We start from the raw sequence: 20116 nt of genomic DNA on the forward strand, positions 1-20116 counted from the left end.
AGCACTCAAACACACCAAACCAAAAATTATAAATTGCACTAGTTCTATTAATAACAAAAGAAAAGAGGTTTTCAGTATCAAATTGTATTCACACTTTAAGTTCTCAAAGTGGGAACTTGTTGTTAACAGAAAAACTGGTGTAAGCGAAAAACTGATTTGTCAAACTGTTTCAGGGGTCAATAAAACTGAAGAAATAATATAGAAGAAAACATGTGTGTGAATAATGACAAGTGCGAAAAAGAGATACATTTGTGGTTTAGAAGCTGTTCGTTGTCTGTTTGTGTAAGGTAGATTCTAGAACCTTATCAAATATTTTTCTCAACAGATAAGGTAATATTAAAATTTAGATGCCATGCTTTTAAAATATGCTGATAGTGGCACCTAGTGGAAAAAGTTGGCACATGCAAATTGTTAGGGACCGAAAAAAATAAGACAAAACTTTAGAGATCATTGTATGACGCCATTATAGAATGTGCACCACAGCGAAAAAAATCTATTCGAAGACACTAGGTAAACCCAGAGAATAGCAATAATAATATTATTAAAAATTACATTAAATCAAAAACGAGACACACACACAGTAGGGTCATAACTTGATTTTAATGGCAAGTAGGCTACTAACATTTCATCAGTCAATACAAAACAGCTATTTAAAAAGACACTATAAAAATCTCGTTCTGTCACTGCGACACAATATATATATTTATCACCTTGGCCCTCGATAACAAACACCTTAATCTCAAGTATTGTATAGAAAATCTCTTCAGAAATAAATATAATCCCATCTGATCTGTATTATGCCCACATAATTAAGTAAATCAGTCATCATAAGCCCTTTCTGAAATTAAACAAGAGGTACACAGCCAGGTCACCATTCTTTTGAGAACAGCCATCAGCAACATAATACAAGGTGTACGTTGTAATTAAGACTTGAAATGGAACGTTTTGGGGCTGATATAACAGTTCTCCACATGCTATAAAGTGAAAGATTGTATTGAACTCTTAACGTTTAATACTCTTATTTCTGACTATGGAGTCTGAGCTACGTTATGGCTGTGTGAGACAAACTTGCATTGCAATGGACATTCAATGCAAAAGATATTCTAATCATGATACATTACAAAAATTCTAAGACTATGTGATGGTGAAGCTGCAGGGGGGGGCAGTGGGGGTTGTCATATATTACATACAATATATAAGACTAATTGTAATTATTACTCTGTTAAGAGACTATACCCATTGAATTTCTTTCTCTTTGATAACTATAAAATCAGTCTATGTCCTGGGCCTTTATGACCTTTATCATGTACTGCAGTAGAGGAAAGGCCAGCTCTCTCAAAAATCGTCCTTGAACAGTCACTGCATGTAAGCAGGACGAATGTGTCGGCTGCAAATATGCACACACACACAAACACACAGATTAAGTATTGGCATTTCATGAAATGCATACAATCTGTGATGTAATGATAAAGGCACTGTACATGCCTATCACAAACACACATGCAAATATTTTAAAGTCATTGATTTCCCTGATGTTTCTGTATTGAAACTATGTGATACTGCTTCATTCTCCCTCATATAAACATCTTATGTTTTGACTACAACACTGTTATTTGGGTTTTTGGTCATAGAAGCCCTGTGTTAAGGATGTCCCGAAGACTTCAAGCCACTTCAATTTTGAGGATCAATTAAAAAAATGCACAGGACTGTAAACCTGATCTGCCGTGAAAGAAAAAGATAAAGAAAAACATTCAAATACGGTCTGATCCACATAAACTGGAGTGAGAGAGAGAACATATAGTACACCGCTTTAATTCCAAAACTGATTGCTTTTCAAATGTAGACAATTGAGAAGAATCAATTGCAAATCCCACCATATCAGAGAGACAGAAGCTTCGCACTATCTCGCTCTGTGCAGATCAATATAGTTCCAATATCGCGAGATAAGACTTCTGATACCCCCGCGAGGAGGCGTAGAAGAAACCTTCACCATAGCACAGCCTGCATTTTCTGATCTGAGGTCAGTGACAGGGAACAACAGCCCTGCGTTCGGCAAGGGGGACTGTGGTCACGGATGATCCCACTGTCAGGGGCTGTTCTCCGGGTCTTTCTGTGGAATGGTGCAAGTCTTTTGGCTGTCCCCACTGTCCGACGCAGTCTCAGTGTCCTTCTCGCTTTGCTCCAGCACCAGCTGGAAGGTAGTGCTTTCTGTCTCACCCTCAACAAGCTCTCCTTCCTTAGCAAGACGGAACTTAATATTTAACTTCTCATGTTTTTCTACAACGAAATAAAAAAAAGAAATCAACTTTCAAATTGAACTCCACATAAACTAATTACAAGAAATGTAAAATAAATATAAATTGAACAAGATATACAAGACAAATACTTAGCAAATGGTTTGTGGATTAATATAAATTGATTTTTTAATATTAATTATTAATATATGATTTGATATAATTATAATATATGATTTGATATAATTATTTGTGTGTATATATATATTTATATATATATATATATATATATATATATATATATAAATAATACCGAAAACAATTTTTTCTAATTAATATTGTAGTGGAAATCATGATCCACTAAAACTCAATTGTTTGGGGTACGATTTTTCAATTTAAATAATTTCATCATTAACTTACATTTAATAATTTAAATGAATACTTTTATTCAACAAGGATACATTAAATTGATCAAAAGTGAAATTAAAGACATTTATAAAGTTCCAAAACCCGGATGAGCACCAATAATAACTGAGCAGCAAATTACAATATTATTATGATTTTTGAAGGATCATGTGACACTTAAGACTGGAGTAATGGCTGTTGAAAATACATCTTTTCCCAAATATTATATTTAAATATAAACCAGTTCTTTAAATTTAATAATATTTCTGCTTTTAAAATCTAAATGCAAAGTATGTGTAATCCATATTCAGTAAATACCTTTTCCCAGTTGTTTCTCTTTGGGGAGCAGGAGAATGTCCACATTGTGATGTTCTTGCAGAGCAGCAGTGAGTGTAGCTCCCTCTTTGCTGAAGAGGAACACCAGGGGAATTGTGATGTCATCTGTAGGTTCTCCATCTCCAACCATCTGGAACAGTGGCGTCTCAGCACTGCTACTACCCTCTCTGTGATCTGAGAGAACATTCAAAAGAGTCCAGATTCTAAGAAAGTGCAGAGGAATCATGAGCGGCAGGTGATATTACACTAGACCTCACCAATGAAGATGACTCCGACGGCTCCTGCTTCCTGCAGGCGGCGAGCTTTAGCAGCAAACATGCATTCTCCTCTCAATGCCAGCGCTATGTGTCCCTGCAGCTCTACTGCATTCTCAATATAACCACACGCTGTGTAAGGAACACTCTTCACAATACTACCTTTCACCTTTGAGAAAGTCAGAGTAAACAATAGCTAAATGTGTTAAATGAATGACATGCCTGCAGTGAAGTTGAGAAATATCCATACAGTTGCTCACCCCATGCTCTTGTTTGGTAAGATCCATTCCAAACTTTGCAGGACCGGCCGTAAGGACTGTTCGACCCAAAAATGGAGGGGAAATGAGCTGCACAATCAGTGGCATCACTTCCTCGTGCTCAGGGGTTTGGCTCACCTCAGCAACCAGCTTGAGCTTGAACACACCCTTATGAGAGTCCTATGGAAAAAAGACGGAAAAATGAATTAATAAACTGGCATACAGAAGAGATAAATAACAGATTGTCCCACAGTTGTTATAGTTAATTAAAACGATTAAAAGTCATTTTATTTAATTGAGATAATGCTGAAGTAAAATACATTTTTTATTTAGGTGTTTTGTTTTAGTATAAGCGACAGTTGTTTGTGAGGTGCCGCTTAACTTTTGTTTGGTTGTTTGTTTATTTAGTCATTAAAAGTTACTTTTAATTTTGCTGGTTCCCTTAGTGATTGTATATATATATATATATATATATATATACACTGAAATAAATAATACTAATACTTGCAGATTCACCTTAGATGCTGAGCCTTGGCTTGCAGAGATAAGCTCAGTGAGAGGCGTTAGAGAGATGCCCATGCTTTTCAGAAACTCGACTGGCTCCAGGCCAGTGTCATGAAGAGGCAGTTCAATCCCCCTGTGTTGAAGAAAAAGAGGAGTTAGGCCCTTTCTCTTGAACATGCTGCTCTATGATCAAACTGTAGCATGTGACTCACCCGACAGGTGATGCCTGCTGGGCTTTTCCCACACCAGTGAGGTATTTATAGCTGTCCCTGATAGTTTTGGCAAAGGTGGGGTTGTTAGGGAACAGGGTTTGAGCACTGGGACAAGAGTATGAAAATAAATCGTCTTCGTGAGCTTGAGGTTCCTGAAAGATACACAATGATGTTGTGACTTAAAAAAGGAGGGAAAAGCCAAGATACACATAAAAATCTTAAAATGTGGAATAAAAAAAGCATTAATGGAATTTTTTATTCCACAAACTATGATGGAACTATTATGGAAACACACTTAGTCAATAAATTCCTTAATGTACAAAAAAAATTTACGTGACTTTGCCTCAACAGATCATGTGATTGGATAATTGACCGATCTCAAATGTGGTTTTAGTCATTCTGAAATGCTAGACAAAGTCAGTCATTAAAATGTTTTCATATAATTACTCCCAAACCCATCTCACACGTTTGCATTCCCAACACATTAGGGATCAGAATGCAAGATAACATGACAGCATTTTTTTTTTTTTGCGTTTCGTCTTTTAGTAATTTTACTATGTACGGAAAAAGTGCCACAGTGGCTTACCCGTTTGAAACAACTTTTCATTTTTATTGATGCTATTTTGCCCCGTAACAGATTGTTTAGGCTTTATCACAGCTCTAGGATAAAGTTAATGTCCAGCTAAACATAGTCTTGGTGTTTTTAATACATCTTTTGTCCACTCCTGTCCTGATTTCTTCGAGGGGAAGGCTCTATGGGTGGGTAAATTCCTATGAATGACCTCCAAATTATGTTCTACACTGAACATCAATTTGCAGTGCAGTTCGTGAAAAAATACGGAGCTCTTACCGTGTTGTTGGTATGGCAGGAGGGCTGGGTCGTTGATAGAGATACTGGGAGCAAATGAGCCTCAGTAGTAAAAATATAGTCATCAATGTCTATAGGCAACTGACTCTTTTCTGAGAAGAGCAGGTAGAGATACTTGAACATCTCAGCCAAGAAGAAAGAATCCATCCTTGAAATAAAAACAAAAACAAATAATTTTACTACTACTGTATAACTTAACTACTAATTTACCCATTAAAATCAATCCAGATAAAGATGACTAAGGGCCTGCTCACATATTTTGTCTTTTGCGCGCTCAAGTTCGTTATTTCGAATGTAGGCGCGCATAATGGAAGCGACACACTTGTTTTTTCCAAGCGCGTCTGCGCAGCATTGAGATAAAAAACATCTCAACTTTTCAGAATTTTCAGAACACGCATTTCAAGACAAATTGTCGAGGATAAAATACACAAAAAGCCACATAAAATGAACGAACGGTTCGAGGCGCTTTGGAAAAAAGAGAATGCTGCGCGCCTAACATTTTCTACACATTTTTAGGCACTATATGCGAGTGGTGCCTAATAGGGTTTCCACCTGTCCTCGTGCGTCCCTGTCCTCACATCCTGTACGGCAGCGAATCCACAGGGGACCCGAGCGTGAGTATTGAGCTTCTCCACTATAGACTGGCCCACTTTTAAGTAGTACGGATCACCTGTGGCCTAGAAATGAGATAGAAAATGTTATTAAATAACTCTGATGAAGAAAACTAGTTTGACAAAACAGTTCAAGTCAACTGTGACTCTTAAGCTCCACTCACATTGACAGTGAATAAATCTCATCACTGTTGGTTGCTAGTAGGCATTTTTATTCAACTGTATAAGGTGGCATACTTACTTTGTAAAGGAAATATGTGCTCTCAGCAAACTCCGGTCTCAATGGGTGCTGCCCCCAGTGAACTCTGAACTCAGTGGTAAAGGCCTATTAGACAACAGATCATTTGTAGGCAAGAACATATGAAGGATTAGTATTACAATACAATAAATGAGGCAGTGATATCTAGATTGAGGACTCATTCATTAATTACCTCAGGAAGAAAATTGTGCTGTTTAGTCACTTGGTAAAGCATCTCATGTGTCTCTATGGCAGGTTTCAAGTCTCCTCTCAGAACCTGAAAGGTATTTTGGTAAATTGGATTAAAATTTTAATTTTTTTAATGAGCTATGTGCTTTTCCTTTTGAAGTCCACATGACAGATTGTAAGCCAATGGCTTTATATAGAGAACAAACAACATCGGTTGTGACCTAACATTATTTAGCTTAAGTAAACAACAACAATTTAGCTTCCTAGCTACACATATAGTCTTCCACTGAGGAAAAAGTTGTTAGACATTTGATCAATGAGCTTTTCATTTTCATTTTTTGGTATATTTGATTACATCACAGAAGAGCCAAAATAGGTGACTGTCATTCTTGCATTACAATTTCGATTACGCAATTCCTTAAAGCCAGGAAAGTCAAAGTTTTTACTCATTAAACATTCATTTTGTTTTTAGTTGGAGGGAGTTGCAATCTATGAAGTCTATTGGATTGGACCGATCCTGTAATTTCAATTTTTTTTTTATTTCCACAGGCAACATGAAATAAATAGAAAGAAAAATTGAACCTGTAGTCCAGGGAAAAAAGCAAGCAAGGAATCCATCCAGCTGCGCACATTTACGGTTGGGTTGTGCATGTGCACATTGAGCAACAGAGGAGGCTGGCTGATGTACTTCATAATGGCACTGTAGTGCTGTCACAATAGACAAAACGTCACATGTGCAGATAATAGATGTGATAAAACAACCTCTATTTGACAAACAGAGGTTTGATTATTTCCGGAGAATAAAGAGCCCTTACTGTGTTGAATCTCTTAAGGTACACCTTGTCCCCGAGAAGAATATAAGCTTTCATCAAGTATTCATAATAAGAGTCGATTCCAGCGCCAACACCGCTATCTGTCATGAGAAGCAGACAAGGTACAGATTCAGATTATTTTATTTCCTGCCATGTCAGCAGTCAGAGCTATTTTCATGGCAAAAATTCATTTTTTCATATAAAAAACATCATATAAACATCATTAAACATCATATAAATACAACAAAAACAAAACAAATATAAACAAGAAGTCATATTATACAATATATTTTTTTAAATTAACATATGATAAAAAATCCAGAACCTTTTCAGGCATAATCTCATTAAATATGTCCTTCAAAGAAGTAACTTCATAAAAGAGCCTCAGACAAGGTACAAATGTGAAAATCGTCTCTTTAAGAGTCACAGTAGGACAAGATGTGTTAAAGTGGCTGTGTGGGATGTTTTTATCGTGTAAATGAAGTGACAACAAAAGAAGGGGCCTTACCCCTGCGAACCCAGTCTCCATTGTGGATGTTGATCACAGTGCCGACAAGGTCACTTCCTCTTTGCCTCTTTTCCCAGAGGACGTCCAAAGCTTTCCTAGCGTGTTCCTTTATAGATGACCAACACATTTCTCACTGTCTGGTCTTGATCGGTTATCAGTAAAAATAAATAAAAAAAACATGCTGGATGTTTACCTCAAATATTGTGTCCCCGGACAATCGGCTGAGAGCCGCAAACTCCAAAATCATGGTCCCTGCGCACGCAGTGCAAGTGTCCGACTCAGTGCCTGTCCGAGAAAGGGGGTTGACGACTCCATAGCGCAAGTTTACCTGAAGAAAAAAATTGAAAAGCAGCAAAAACTTTCAATTTCAGGTCAGGCTATAAAAATTTTAGTTGGGAAAATTTTCAAGCGGGGCACCTTGTTGCACTTGAGGTGTTCAAGGTCAAAAATGGCTTATAAATCACTTGTTATGCTATGCTATATTATCACCTAATATTTTTGTCAACCTGTACTCTTTCAATTAGAACTGGTTTTATGTTTCTGATTAATCATAGGCCTCATTTATCTGAGAGTGGGTAAATCATTTTTTGGGTTTTGAAAAACTTTTATTTGTAAAAATAGCAACTGAGTTACACTTGTGGTGTTCCAATGGGCAATTGAGGGCCATTGCTTCAATGGGCCAATGAAAGTGAATGGGAGAGACTGAAAATAAGATAAATATTTAGTTTTCAGGAGCATATTCATTATGTTCATGTATGTACACATGTGCCATATGTACATGTGTGCAAACATCGAGCCCTTGGACCTTACACCTATAAATACGTCTGCCGTCAAAAGAAAAAGAGTTTAAATTGTTCAACAGTGGTGGAGTTACCCGAGGATAAGGAAGGCCACTGGTGGTGTTAAAGGCAGGAAGGAGGCGGTAACCCAGTTCTTTGGCCATGTGTAACAGTTCATCTCTGTACCACTGCATCCTCTCTCCACGCTCCTTTAGAACATTTGCCATCACATGTGCGCCCAACAAGCCACTGGAAGAACAGGGAGAGGATTAGTCAGTAATTCACTTTAAGATGGGAAGTCTAGAGTATATGAGAGGATGAGAATATAGTCTGAAAATATTATATTATTATATATATTTCTGATTAACTTGAAAACATATACAAAGTGTTATAAAAATCAAATAAAAAAAGTTAAACGTATCCAAAGCTAGAGAACCATCATGATCCATACCCCAGCACACGGATGTTGGTTTCAAAAACAGAGACAACGATGTCATTGTCCAATCTGACATCTCTCAATGTCATCCTCACAGCCTCCTCAAACTCATCCAGTTTATTTAACAACTGCGCAAAACACACAAATCAACAGTTTAGAAGCAGCCATTTATAAGCAGCATAAAATTAAATTTGTTTCATTGATTCATTTAATTAAGTCCATCAAATCAGATTTAACTCACCACAAGGGTATCTAAACTATCAATTAATGTTAGAGAGAACCTGTAAAGAAAGAAAGAAAGGTTGTTATTAAAGTCACCATTAAAACAAAATGGACATTTATCAATTTCAGTATTCATCATAAATGATTTATCCATGCACATAAGGGGTTCAACGACTTTTATTTTTCTCACAGATTTCTTCTCGTTCTAAATCAGATACAGAAAAAGTAGCATGGTAATATGCTGAGCGATTGCATGAGAATAAATTAATTCTTCCTGGCAACGTCTCTATATTAATAGTGAAGCTGTGGGTTTTTGTGTGACAGAACTTTCTAAGCTATATTATTGCTAAATAAAAGAACAGTATTGACAATAGATTTCAGCGCTACTAAATGTTTGTGTGCACACAATTTGAGATAGGTAAATTTCAGGTAATTTTAATAGGTAAATTTGTCACTTTGACAGACTCATCATGGGCTTGACTCACTTTCCCAGAGAGTCATCAATGTCCCCTCGATTGGGTTCCAGCCCTCTTACCCTCCCTCTACAGCTGAGGGGCATCAACTCATCTGCTGGGTAGGCATAGTCCTGAAAGAGAATAGAAAAAGGAATTAGGCCTATACACATAGTCTTAAGAAATAACAAATGCATTCATTTTCATAACAAACAAATGGTAGAGGTACTTTACAATTAAAATGGTACAACAATTACTCCATAAGCCAATATTTAGGTCCAATAATAATAAAAAAAAGTTCAGAAAGAAATTACTTCAGAACTAATTCTAATGTATTGACAGTGGGATCTGGGTATATACTCACCATGTAACTATTATAGGCGTGATCAAACATCTCTAGAATTTGGTCCCTAAACAAACAAACACATTATTTTTTTTTATTTTTTTTTGAGTAAGCAGCAGGTCCTCTTTCATATCACACTGAAATAAAAAATATTGAACCTCAGTTCAATTGCTATGTTAACTTGCAGAAGTCACCAAAAATAAATATCCACATTAAATAAACATTATCTCAAATATAAAGATGTAAATATGTGTGTGTGAGAGTGTAGATGTACTGTATGTGCGTATAGCTTAATAGTTTTGGGGTCAGTGAGGTTTTTATTTATTTTTTAAGAAAAACTTATTTCAGAAAGAATGCATTAAACGAATCAAAAGTGACAGAATAGACAATGTTACAAAAGATTTCTATTACAAATGTGCTGTTCATTTGAACCTTCTATTCAAAGAATTCTGAAAAAAAAAGTATCCGCCAAAAACGTTGTTTTCAACAACAATAATAAGAAATATTCTCAAGCAGCAAATCAGTATATTAGTATGATTTCTGAAGGATCGTGTCACACTGAAGACTGTCCTGAAGAGTCCTGATGCTGAAAATTCAGCTTTGCCTTCAAAGTTTTTGTAAATTGTAAGAATATTTTACAATATTGCTTATTTTTTATTTATTTATTTATTTACTATTTTTTAGGAAATAAATGTAGTCTTGGTGAGCAAGAGACTTATTTTTAAAAAAACATTTATAAAATCATATTGACCCAAAACTATATCAAATATATGGTGGGCCAAAAGATCTAATGTCATAATAAACATCAAATGTCCCCTCCTGACTGTCCACACCCTGTCTCTAGTAAAATGTAGGCATATGACATCTTGGTTATAGACAGTCCACACTTCAGTGGTTGAAAACAGACATCACCGATTGGGGAAAATTGAGAACAGTTATTTTGAAAGCTCAGTTTGACCCCAGACTTTACAGGAGGGTGTTAAGGGATCGTTGAACACAAAAGAATGAAGAATGTGAAGTGTAAGGTCCTCAACTGAGGGCGAGTAAATGATATCATTTTTAGGTAAACAATAACAATCCCTAAATCGTTTTTGTCAACATCTTTGTGGAAATCCTCTCCAGTTCAGCCAGAGCACAAGAAACAACCACTAAAACAATGAGGTCATATTTTACAAGAACAAGTAATTGGTGTACTAACATTATTAGTGTCAGACAAAACCAAAATGACATGGAATTAAACAGCAGGTAATAACTAATGTTTACCATTACATACCGCATTACAGTAGCATGTCATCATCATTAGTCATTCACAATGAGTATATGCAGCAATAACAATATTTGCCTAATGGGTTGGACATACATACCAGACATACATACCAAATAGTGCACACAACATACCCATTAACATCATTATCGTATGAACTCTCACCTATCATCAAAATAACCATGTCAAAGCACGTCATACCAGCACATGCAGTCAAACTCACCTGATTTTAGACTTTTCCTCTGCTGTCATGGCCTGTCCATCTTGACCAGTGACTCCAATCACAAGGCAGGAGAAAAACACAGCTAACAGAGCCAAAACAAACCCACCACAACCGTGTGTTTCTCTTCTGGTCCAGCAGTTTACTCCCATTTTAAGAGGTATTTTCTTGACAATATGCTTTTTAAGCCGCTTTGAAATGTATCTAACCCCTCACGTACAGTAATAACTGACTGACTCAAGAGGCCTGTCAATCTTTAGTCACTTTTTATCTTGTCCTATGCAGTTTGTTGACATTAATTGATTTAACATACCTGCCTTATACCGTATTTAACTCGACCGACTTAAGTTAATAAGTACTTTTGATAAAAGTATCGGACAATTTATTTAATTATAACACTGACTTAAAACAGATTGTCTAACGTTACCTGCCGAGCTAACGACGGCTAACTAGCAAACTTCCCTACAAATGTATTCCCCAGCACTTCTTCTGATCTCTTTCGTCCCTCTTGATATTTCTGGACATATATCGTGTCGGATTTACTGCGTCCAACTCCTATAATCTCCATCCTTCCTAAATATGGCCCCACATTTCGATGAGTTTGAAGTAGCCCGACTGATAACAATCCTCATCGGGGCGCGAACTGATGATTTCATCATCAAGAGCCGAAGGGACACATCCGTAAAAGCGGATATTTATCATGATATTTATTCTTTCAATAATTGTACTTTTAAAAAAAAAAATACTCAATCGTTGTATTTGAAGTTTTTATAAAGATTGCTTTGAATAAAAATACATGTAAAATAAAATATTTACAAACACATTTAATGTTACCTACAACAAAATATATAAATACAATAAACAATTTGTATTTGTAAACCCCGTGTTTTATATGGCGTCATACATGTTAAAGCGCATTTCAAAAAGTAATTTGGAGTGATATGTAGTTATAATCAGGTTATAATCGAGTTATTTAGTCATTTCCGCATCGCAGAGCAGGGCGAGTGAGAGGACTTCAACTCCCAGAGTCCTCTGTGGCAAATATAAATAAAGCCTCGTGATGCAGAGGTAGCTACTCTTTTTGTTTGGGTTCAATGCTTCTCTCAGCTGCTGAGCTTGGTCTTTAAAGACAGATAAAAATGTGAGGAATTTGGCTGTTGACGTGCAAGTGGCAAAGTCGTATCTTTGTCGTTAGGAACGTTTCATCGGTCTTAACTTCAAATTCCCCTGAACTCATTTTTAGAGGACTGCACTCGAGTTCACCATGAATGTAAGTTGGACTCATTGTGTTCATTAATATAAGTTCATTGAATTGAATACGCATGTACATTAAAGTCAGTTATAGCATTGCTCTTAAAAAATAATGTTTTGGACTTTTTAATTCAAGTTGTTTAGTTAAAATCATTTTTAATCTCGATGTTTTTGTATGTTGTAATTTATTTAATGCATCTGTTGACCAAAACCGTGTTGGTTGGTAAAACAGTATTGCTGTTAACTCTATGGACATGATTATTTCATTTTAATATATTAAGAGGTGTTTACATAAAATGATAGTTACATCAAAATATGGAAATTACATTTATGCCTACTGTTAGGGACTGACAGCCTCAGTCACACAAACTGCATATTTTTTAATGTAAAGGTAACTGGGGCTGTTTTATTTGATTTTTTTTTTCTGAAGTGCACCAAGCCACAGCATTTTACAAAGCAAATAAAAGATGTATTCATGCAAGAGCTTTCACAGCTGCTCCGAGATAACTCTGGGAATATAATGATAAGGCACAAATGTATCAAAAGCCACTTGTCTCCGTTTGGCCAATGCAAAACAATCAAGAGAACAGAAGATATGCTGTACAGGACACAATGTCTAGAGTACTCAGTGGAATTCTCCTGTGCTTGGAATGGATTGGATGGAATTCTCAAATTTTGCTTCTGAGGACAGGACAGCAGATTTTACTCCTGATTATAGCAGGATGTGGAATGTTGTTGATCTCTTGAGGGAAACAGGGACCTCCTTGTCTACTTTTGTTTGATATACTTCTTGCAGCACAGTCTTAATGTGTCAGTCATCAAGGTGCTGTTTCCCGTAATGTGACTGTCACGAGTGTAAAGGGCCAGGCTTCCTCTCCTACACTTTTATTACATTTCATAACACCTGTAGAAGTACTGAGGAAAGCCAAGGCCACAAATTCTGATCTCATGAGGTTCATTCTCCTGTAACGCAGTACTTTTGAGCTTCTGCGAGAAACAGTGAGGTTCATTCTCCTGTTACACAGCACTTTCAGCTTCTTCAAGAACCAATGAGGTTTGTTCTTGTGTATCAAGAAAGTTCGGTTGAGCTTCTGTTTATGTTCGCTGATCAATGTTTATATTTGAATATAAACAAAGCCAAAATTAAATTTGTTCAGCATATGAAGCGATAGTCTCTTCAGAAAATTTTGACTGAACCCCTCAATATGGATTAGTTTTATGATCTCTATGAACTTTTTGAAGCGTCACAGTGGTAGTTGCATGGACTGTCAGTGGAGGGACAGAAAGCTCTCAGATTTAATTGAAAAAATCTTCATTTATGTTCTGAAGATGAACCAAAGTCTAAGCTTTTGATGACATTGAATTCTTGTGATGTGGATAATTTTCGTAGTAAATAAGACGTCTAGGATTGAACATCATAGACTTGCAGGATTATATCACCTGTTGTTTTGACAAGGTAATGGAAGCGTTATTAACTTCCCACGGGATGGGTTGAAAGTCAGCACTCAATGGAAACTTGTCACTAATAACAAGCCTTGCTTATTATGTCTTTGTCTTCTGCCTTTTACAGATGCACTTTGAAGGATCCAGCAATGTCACGCTGTTGTTTGATTTCTGGGATGTGCGTGGGCCTGCAGGTACAGGGGATTTACAAACAAGACCCACCCAACGTGATCCTAAAAAACAGAATTGCATACATTTACAGTTCTGTCAGGACCACTATCGTCAAATACGATTGACAAATAGCATTCAGTTAGGATTGGCGATATGGTTCTGTTTTGGACAAGAACTCCCTGCGCATACAAGCAGCCTAGCATGGATAAGAGCAGGGAGAGCAGCAATAACCCCCCTTAGGGTAAACACAACTGAACCAACATGAATGTATGCAGATTTTATTCTGATTCTAGTGGAATCAGAATGCCAAACCCTGACTGACGAGAGGAGCCGGGTATGGAGAAGGGTAATTCGCTCCTGTTAAAACACAATAGCTGCTGATAATACCGAAGGAGCATATATATGTATACAGGACAGGTGACATGAATCAGCTGATATGAGCTTGACTAACGTGATCTACCAGAAATAACGATACACTTGAGAATGACAGTTTAGATCCCACCAGTGGATCTTGATTTTTCTTCTACCAGTTGGATTCGAACATTGTTAACTTGTTTTCTTCTACACATTATCTACACTGATTTACTGCAGTGTTATTTATTTACAATTATAGAATTTAGTAATAATATGATTTTTTTTTCTATTAAGCTTTGATTTATTTTTTATATTTAGTAATTGTAGGACTCCAAATTAACTTATTTAATTCAGTTATTTGCCAAGGCAGCATTAATAATGATCAAAAAGTTTAAGTTGGTTTTCACATTGGTTTTATGTTATGACACTATATTTAAATCTCAAAACAAATCAGCATGGATGTGTGATTTCCCTAGAGCACTTGGCCTTATGCCTGTAACCAAATCACAATACAGTAGCACAACTGGTGTGCTTCTCGACACAAAACAATAGCACTGACATTAAGAAATGCCAGTGCAAATTGCTTTAATTTAAAAATAAATTAAACATTTAATTTAATTTAGGGGGGGGGGGGGGGGGTAAACATTTAATTGGTTTTTAAAGATGCATTTTGACTGGTGGATCGTTAAGTTTAAGTCAAGTTGTCAGCTTTATTTATGTAGTGCTTATTACAACACATGATTGTTTCAAAGCAGCTTCAGTTATAACGAAAACTAAAAAAAAAAAGTTTTCTGCTGACACAAACTTAAAGGAATACTCCACTTTTTTTGAAAATAGGCTCATTTTACCACTCCCCTAGAGTTAAACATTTGGGTTTTTACCGTTTTCAAATCTATTCAGCCGATTTTTTTTTTTTATATTTAGAAGAATATCAGTAACCAGACAGTTTCTGGTCTTATTGACTTCCATAGCAGGAAAAAAATATACTATGGAAGTCAATGAGACCAGACACTGTCTGGTTACTGACATTCTTCTAAATATATATATAAAAAAAATCGTCTGAATACATTTGAAAACGGTAAAAACCCAAATGTTTAACTCTAGGGGAGTGGTAAAATGAGTATCCCTTTAAATTGGGTTGAGAAAGCTGGTGAAATGTTAAATGTTTTTGTGCTCAAGAAACTTTTCTGCTTCTTTTCATTGTTGAACATTTTCTACTTTCTCTACAGGGATGGTGCTGTCGGTCTTTGTAGTTCTACTGCTCACGATAATGTACGAGCTTCTGAAAGTGTGGAAGATCACTGTCGGACAACAGAAGCCCTCTTCCGTTACACATCCATCCACACCAGTGTCATTCTCTCCCGAACAGTCGTGTTTCGCCCCTGTCATGAAGTGTCCAGAGGGAAGCTCTGCTCTGGCCAGCGGCCCCTCTGAAACCTCATTATCTCCCACCGAGTCTATCAGCACTGCTGACACCAACACGAAGAAGGGGTAACTCACAATACACAATTGGGGAACTGTTATGATCTCAATCATGCTGAAATCTGTCTGATAAACAATAAGTTTGTACTTTTAGCACTGTAACTTATTGAATATCTGCTGTCTCTTTCAGCTGGCTTCTGCACTGCCTCCAGACCGCCATACACATCCTGCAGGTGACGCTAGGCTACATGCTAATGCTCTGCGTCATGTCCTACAACGTGTGGATCTTCCTGGGGGTTATCATGGGATCTGTCTTGGGCTACTTTCTGGCTTTTCCTCTTCTGAATCACATTTGAGAAGAGATGAAGGAATGGAAAACATGATCTGTTCATCTTAATTCACTGAGGACTCTAGACGAAGAGCAACGGGAAACCTGTTCGATTTTATAATGCCAGGTTTGTGTGCTCATGATGAACGCCGCGCACTTTCAACGAGAAGACGTGCAGTGCAGGAGGTGTTGAGATGTTTAGATTAAACAAGGATGATTCTCAATTTTTAAGTTTGGATTTTAAAAATGCATGAAATCTTATTTAACTTCAGTCTGGCAGAAAAAAAACATTGTTTAGAGGTTTCATTTTAAACAAATAATAGCTTGCGTTAAGGACGGTGTTAAACACATTTTTACATGTGACCCGTTTGAGAACGGTGATGTGCCTCTGACCGGTTTTAAAATTATACAATTACTGATGTAATTAATAAGCAAATTTTCTGTTACACAAATAAAAATTTTTTTTAATTGTGCTCTGTGAGATTTGCTTCAGTGTGGCTGTTGGTTTTCTGTTATGAAATCACACTAGTTTTAGACCATGTGATGTGCAAAACAAACTTCCTACATGAGCCAAGATCAGGCGTTCTTGTGTCATGCTGGAAATGATTGCTGAATGGGGAACTAAACCATTGGTTGAAAAGAGTAATGCAAATCATGTGGCCTTAGTTAATGTTCACCAGCAATACAGGACACTGAAACTGATTGACAGACTGAGAGCAGAAATTGGAGACCTAACAATCCTCACCGCAATATTTCAACACACTATTAAGAATATTCATCCAGACGTTCTTTTTTTTCTCCCATTTTTTAGTATTTTTAAAATGAAATTTTTGTTTTACTGGACAATGTATTAAAGTGTTTAAGTCTACACCTTGTCTTAATTCTTTGTCTATGGAAATAAGGAAAATAGCAAGTTGCAGCCGTTTTGAATTTTAGATTTAGCCTAAAGGCTTTAAAACCAAAAACTAGGGCTGTGCAACCATTAATCATGATTAATCACATCCAAAATAAAAGTTTGTTTACACATAATATATGTGTCTGTACAGTGTATAATTATAGTGTATATATATATATATATATATATATAAATAAATACACATGCATGCATACATTTAAGAAATATTTGCATATAATTATATCAATTTAATGTTCATGTGCGTGTATGTATATATATACTGTATATATATATATATATATATATACACACACACACACACGTGTATTTCTATAAAAAATAACTGCAGTACACATATATATTATGTAAACAAACATTAATTTTGGATGCGATAATTGCTGCACAGCCTTAAAAAGAACAATTTATTTTAGATTATAATGTTATGTATTACATAAACTATTTTCATAATAGAGCAAAGCATTTTAATTAGTTCAAAATGAAATTAATTTAAGAAAAAAAAGAAATGTGTATATATTTATATACACTATTTCTTTGAAATAGAAGGCTTTTGTAATAACGTAAAAGTGTCACTTTTCAAAAGTATTAATTTTCACAATCACAAAAAAAAAACTGACCAAACTTTTGTATGGTCCGGTACATTATATGATAAATAAATTTTCGCAACATAGACAGCATTTCAAAATAATAGTAATTTATTTATCCACTTATTTGTCCAAGGAATGCAAGGCGTAGAAAACATCACAACGAGCACGCTTTTAAAATAAATAACAGAAGATAACTAGTGAAATATTTGTGTGGTGCTAAAATGTTGCTCCGTTTAGATAAATACACAGAAAAAATGTCAACTAAAGAATGATTAACCATTTTGTGATTCCAGTAAAAACAAGAAAATCCCAGTGCCCAGCCGTCATGTATGACATCCTATTACAGAATTTCTCACATGCATGCATTACGACAACTGCACTGGAGGGTTCCCACCCCTTCCAGAAGACATTTCAAAGTTGTAAATGACTGTAAAACGTTATATCATAGCTCAGTAGCTTTGTGGAAACTATCGAGGGGAAAAACCCTGGTGAACTAAACCTAAAATGTGAACTGACTTTGTGTTTTATTTAAAACCTACTTCAATCCTTTGGCATGAAGCTCGGAGCTCTATCTGCAACTCAGTAATGGTGTTTCCGTCCTCCATAACATGCGTAAACAGGTGGAGAAGCTGCTGGACTATAAATCTGGGTCACAGCATGTCTGTGAACACATTATAGAGGCATGCCTCAATGTTAATAGACCTTTGAATAGGTTCTAAACCACAAAGTAAAAATCACTAGAAGCATTAAAAAGCAAGCTTTCATTTATTTGAACTAATTTGCATAGTTATTGCGTAAGTGCTTAATTATGCTGCATTAATATATTCCACAGTTAACAGAATCAAACAAAACTCCAGATGGCCCCTATAAAATATTACTGTAGATTTCAACATGTCTAATTTTCCAGATCACTCAGCGGGTGAAGTCTACATTTGCATTAGTTCTGGGATAATACCACTGATGTCAAGGGGTGAACGTATACTGGTTTACGTCACCAGCAACCGAACCACATAAGTGAGCACTGGATCTGTTCGGGATAATGACGTCAAGTCTTTTTGAAACCTCTGCCACATAAGTTGTGTGGGAGTCATGAGTTACATAAAACGTAAAATAAAAAAAATAATAAGGCACACTAGGTCATAAATCTATGTATATGAGAATATTCAATATATATATATATACAGACACACACACATTTCATAGATAAACATCCCCAAAACGTCTAAATTAACTGCAAGATTCGAAAATAAAATAAGTAATTTAAAATAAAATTAACGCCAACTAGGCTGAAATATCAACCATATGTGCTGCTGCTGGAAAACAAGCAAACACTTTCAGTTTATAAAAAAAAAAAGTTTTCATGTAAATCTCACTCAAAGCAAGACTCTATCTGCTGTGGTTTCAATTTCCGGTTCCTTTTCTGAAGCGCTGATATCTAAATCAACGCTAGTTTTCATTCCCTCCACCAGAGTTAACATCACCAGCTCTGTGTCCACCACCTCGTCATCTGTGATTGGCTGTGGCTCTACTTCTTCTACATTCTCATTGGCTGGAGACTGAAACCCACTGTCATCATGGCGATGAGGGCTAGAGCTGGTAGAGGTTTGAGCGAATTCCCCATCAGAGTCGATGGCGCCTTCGTTCAGGTTATCGCTGGGGTCTTCCTGGATGGCGATCTCGATCTGATGAATGGCGCTCTCAATGGCGGACACGCACTGCTGCTCTTCTAAAGTCTGTTCGCTGCTCGTTGCATCTAATTCTCCGTCAACTTTTTTTGACGACTCTCTTGGCACGGTCTCCACTACTGAGGTGATGTGCTTCACCTCATCACCCTCTTCCAAAGGAAACATCCCATTGGTCAATTGAGGGTCTTCTTTTCCGTCAGGGTGGACAAATTCCAGCACAGGGTTTATGAGGTCTCGGATCTGATTGATGCTGTCCGGAGAACCTGGTTCTTTCTCGATGGGAACGTGCTCCACTGGGCTCAAAGATCTCTCGAGTTTTTCCGTTGGAAGATCTTGTCCCACCTCCCCTTCGTTCTCCTCTGGGATGCCGTCCACTCCCGGTACTTCCTGGCAGGACTCATAAAGAAAAGGCATGCCGTCCAGTTGGATCATGGAGACTATTTGTTTGCGTTTCCTGTTGGCCACTTCGCCTCTTTGCCTCTCTCCTTTTACTTCGTCTAAATGGCCAGCCCAGTCGATGGTGTTCTCTCCTAGCAGGTGCAGGTTGAGGTCACTGTTGGTCAGTACCATGCTGTCTCTGTATAGGTTGTGCTTTCGCTGGACCGCAGCTTCCTTCACAGCTGCAAAATTAAAAAGGAATAAATGAAAACGCAATACAACTGTTTTTAAGCAGTAACGTGCAGAAGTTGTGCTATATTGTGTATATAGACTTATTAATATGAACACTTGCTATTATATCTATTTATAAAAATAAAAAAACCTTGCTACATGTACTGACTACTCAACAAGACTTGCACATTGTTTCCCTATTGTGGGTT

At 36.6% G+C, this 20116-nt stretch overlaps 3 protein-coding genes across 5 annotated transcripts in view; 1 reads left to right on the plus strand and 2 right to left on the minus strand.

Moving 5' to 3' along the window:
- Positions 1-581: 581 nt before the first annotated feature.
- Positions 582-11798, minus strand: LOC148970793 (ER degradation-enhancing alpha-mannosidase-like protein 3). Its single transcript, XM_089123555.1, has 20 exons — positions 11148-11798; positions 9682-9727; positions 9351-9451; positions 8885-8924; positions 8659-8771; positions 8303-8456; positions 7622-7756; positions 7429-7534; positions 6924-7021; positions 6691-6816; positions 6113-6196; positions 5923-6006; positions 5623-5747; positions 5053-5218; positions 4203-4354; positions 4003-4123; positions 3490-3666; positions 3233-3398; positions 2958-3149; positions 582-2277 (listed from the first exon to the last, which is right to left on the minus strand). Exons 1-20 carry the CDS (start codon positions 11294-11296, stop codon positions 2087-2089), a joined length of 2526 nt encoding a protein of 841 aa, XP_088979681.1. The 5' UTR covers positions 11297-11798; the 3' UTR covers positions 582-2086.
- A 387-nt stretch (positions 11799-12185) lies between these two features.
- On the plus strand, positions 12186-16981 carry slc31a2 (solute carrier family 31 member 2). 2 transcript variants are annotated; one of them, XM_089123728.1, is made up of 4 exons: positions 12186-12414; positions 13966-14032; positions 15593-15854; positions 15976-16981. In XM_089123728.1, exons 1-4 carry the CDS (start codon positions 12409-12411, stop codon positions 16139-16141), a joined length of 501 nt encoding a protein of 166 aa, XP_088979854.1. In that variant the 5' UTR covers positions 12186-12408; the 3' UTR covers positions 16142-16981. The 2 variants fall into 2 exon arrangements, with proteins under 2 accessions (XP_088979854.1, XP_088979855.1); XM_089123729.1 differs by lacking the exons at positions 12186-12414; positions 13966-14032 and adding an exon at positions 14051-14355.
- Positions 16982-17703: 722 nt separating this feature from the next.
- Positions 17704-20116, minus strand: part of niban2a (niban apoptosis regulator 2a) — a 34621-nt gene continuing 32208 nt past the window's right edge. For both annotated transcript variants that reach the window (XM_089123711.1, XM_089123710.1), the window contains one exon: positions 17704-19918. In XM_089123711.1, coding sequence (XP_088979837.1) covers positions 18987-19918 — 932 coding nt within the window. In that variant the 3' untranslated portion in view covers positions 17704-18986. The remainder of the gene's footprint in view (positions 19919-20116) is intronic.

Source organism: Pimephales promelas, chromosome 19 (assembly GCF_988280905.1).
Source record: "Pimephales promelas chromosome 19, fPimPro1.hap1.1, whole genome shotgun sequence".
Taxonomy (NCBI): Eukaryota; Metazoa; Chordata; class Actinopteri; order Cypriniformes; family Leuciscidae; genus Pimephales; species Pimephales promelas.

Excerpts from the sequence above, each read along its gene's own strand:
- LOC148970793 (XM_089123555.1), bottom strand. The coding sequence starts at position 11,296 with ATGGGAGTAAACTGCTGGACCAGAAGAGAAACACACGGTTGTGGTGGG. Across the intron at positions 7,535-7,621 it reads CCGGGGACACAATATTTGAG|GAACACGCTAGGAAAGCTTT; the intron begins GTAAACATCCAG and ends TCATCTATAAAG. Across the intron at positions 3,667-4,002 it reads GCCAAGGCTCAGCATCTAAG|GACTCTCATAAGGGTGTGTT; the intron begins GTGAATCTGCAA and ends TTTTTTCCATAG.
- slc31a2 (XM_089123728.1), top strand. Across the intron at positions 14,033-15,592 it reads GGATGTGCGTGGGCCTGCAG|GGATGGTGCTGTCGGTCTTT; the intron begins GTACAGGGGATT and ends CTTTCTCTACAG. Across the intron at positions 15,855-15,975 it reads GACACCAACACGAAGAAGGG|CTGGCTTCTGCACTGCCTCC; the intron begins GTAACTCACAAT and ends TGTCTCTTTCAG.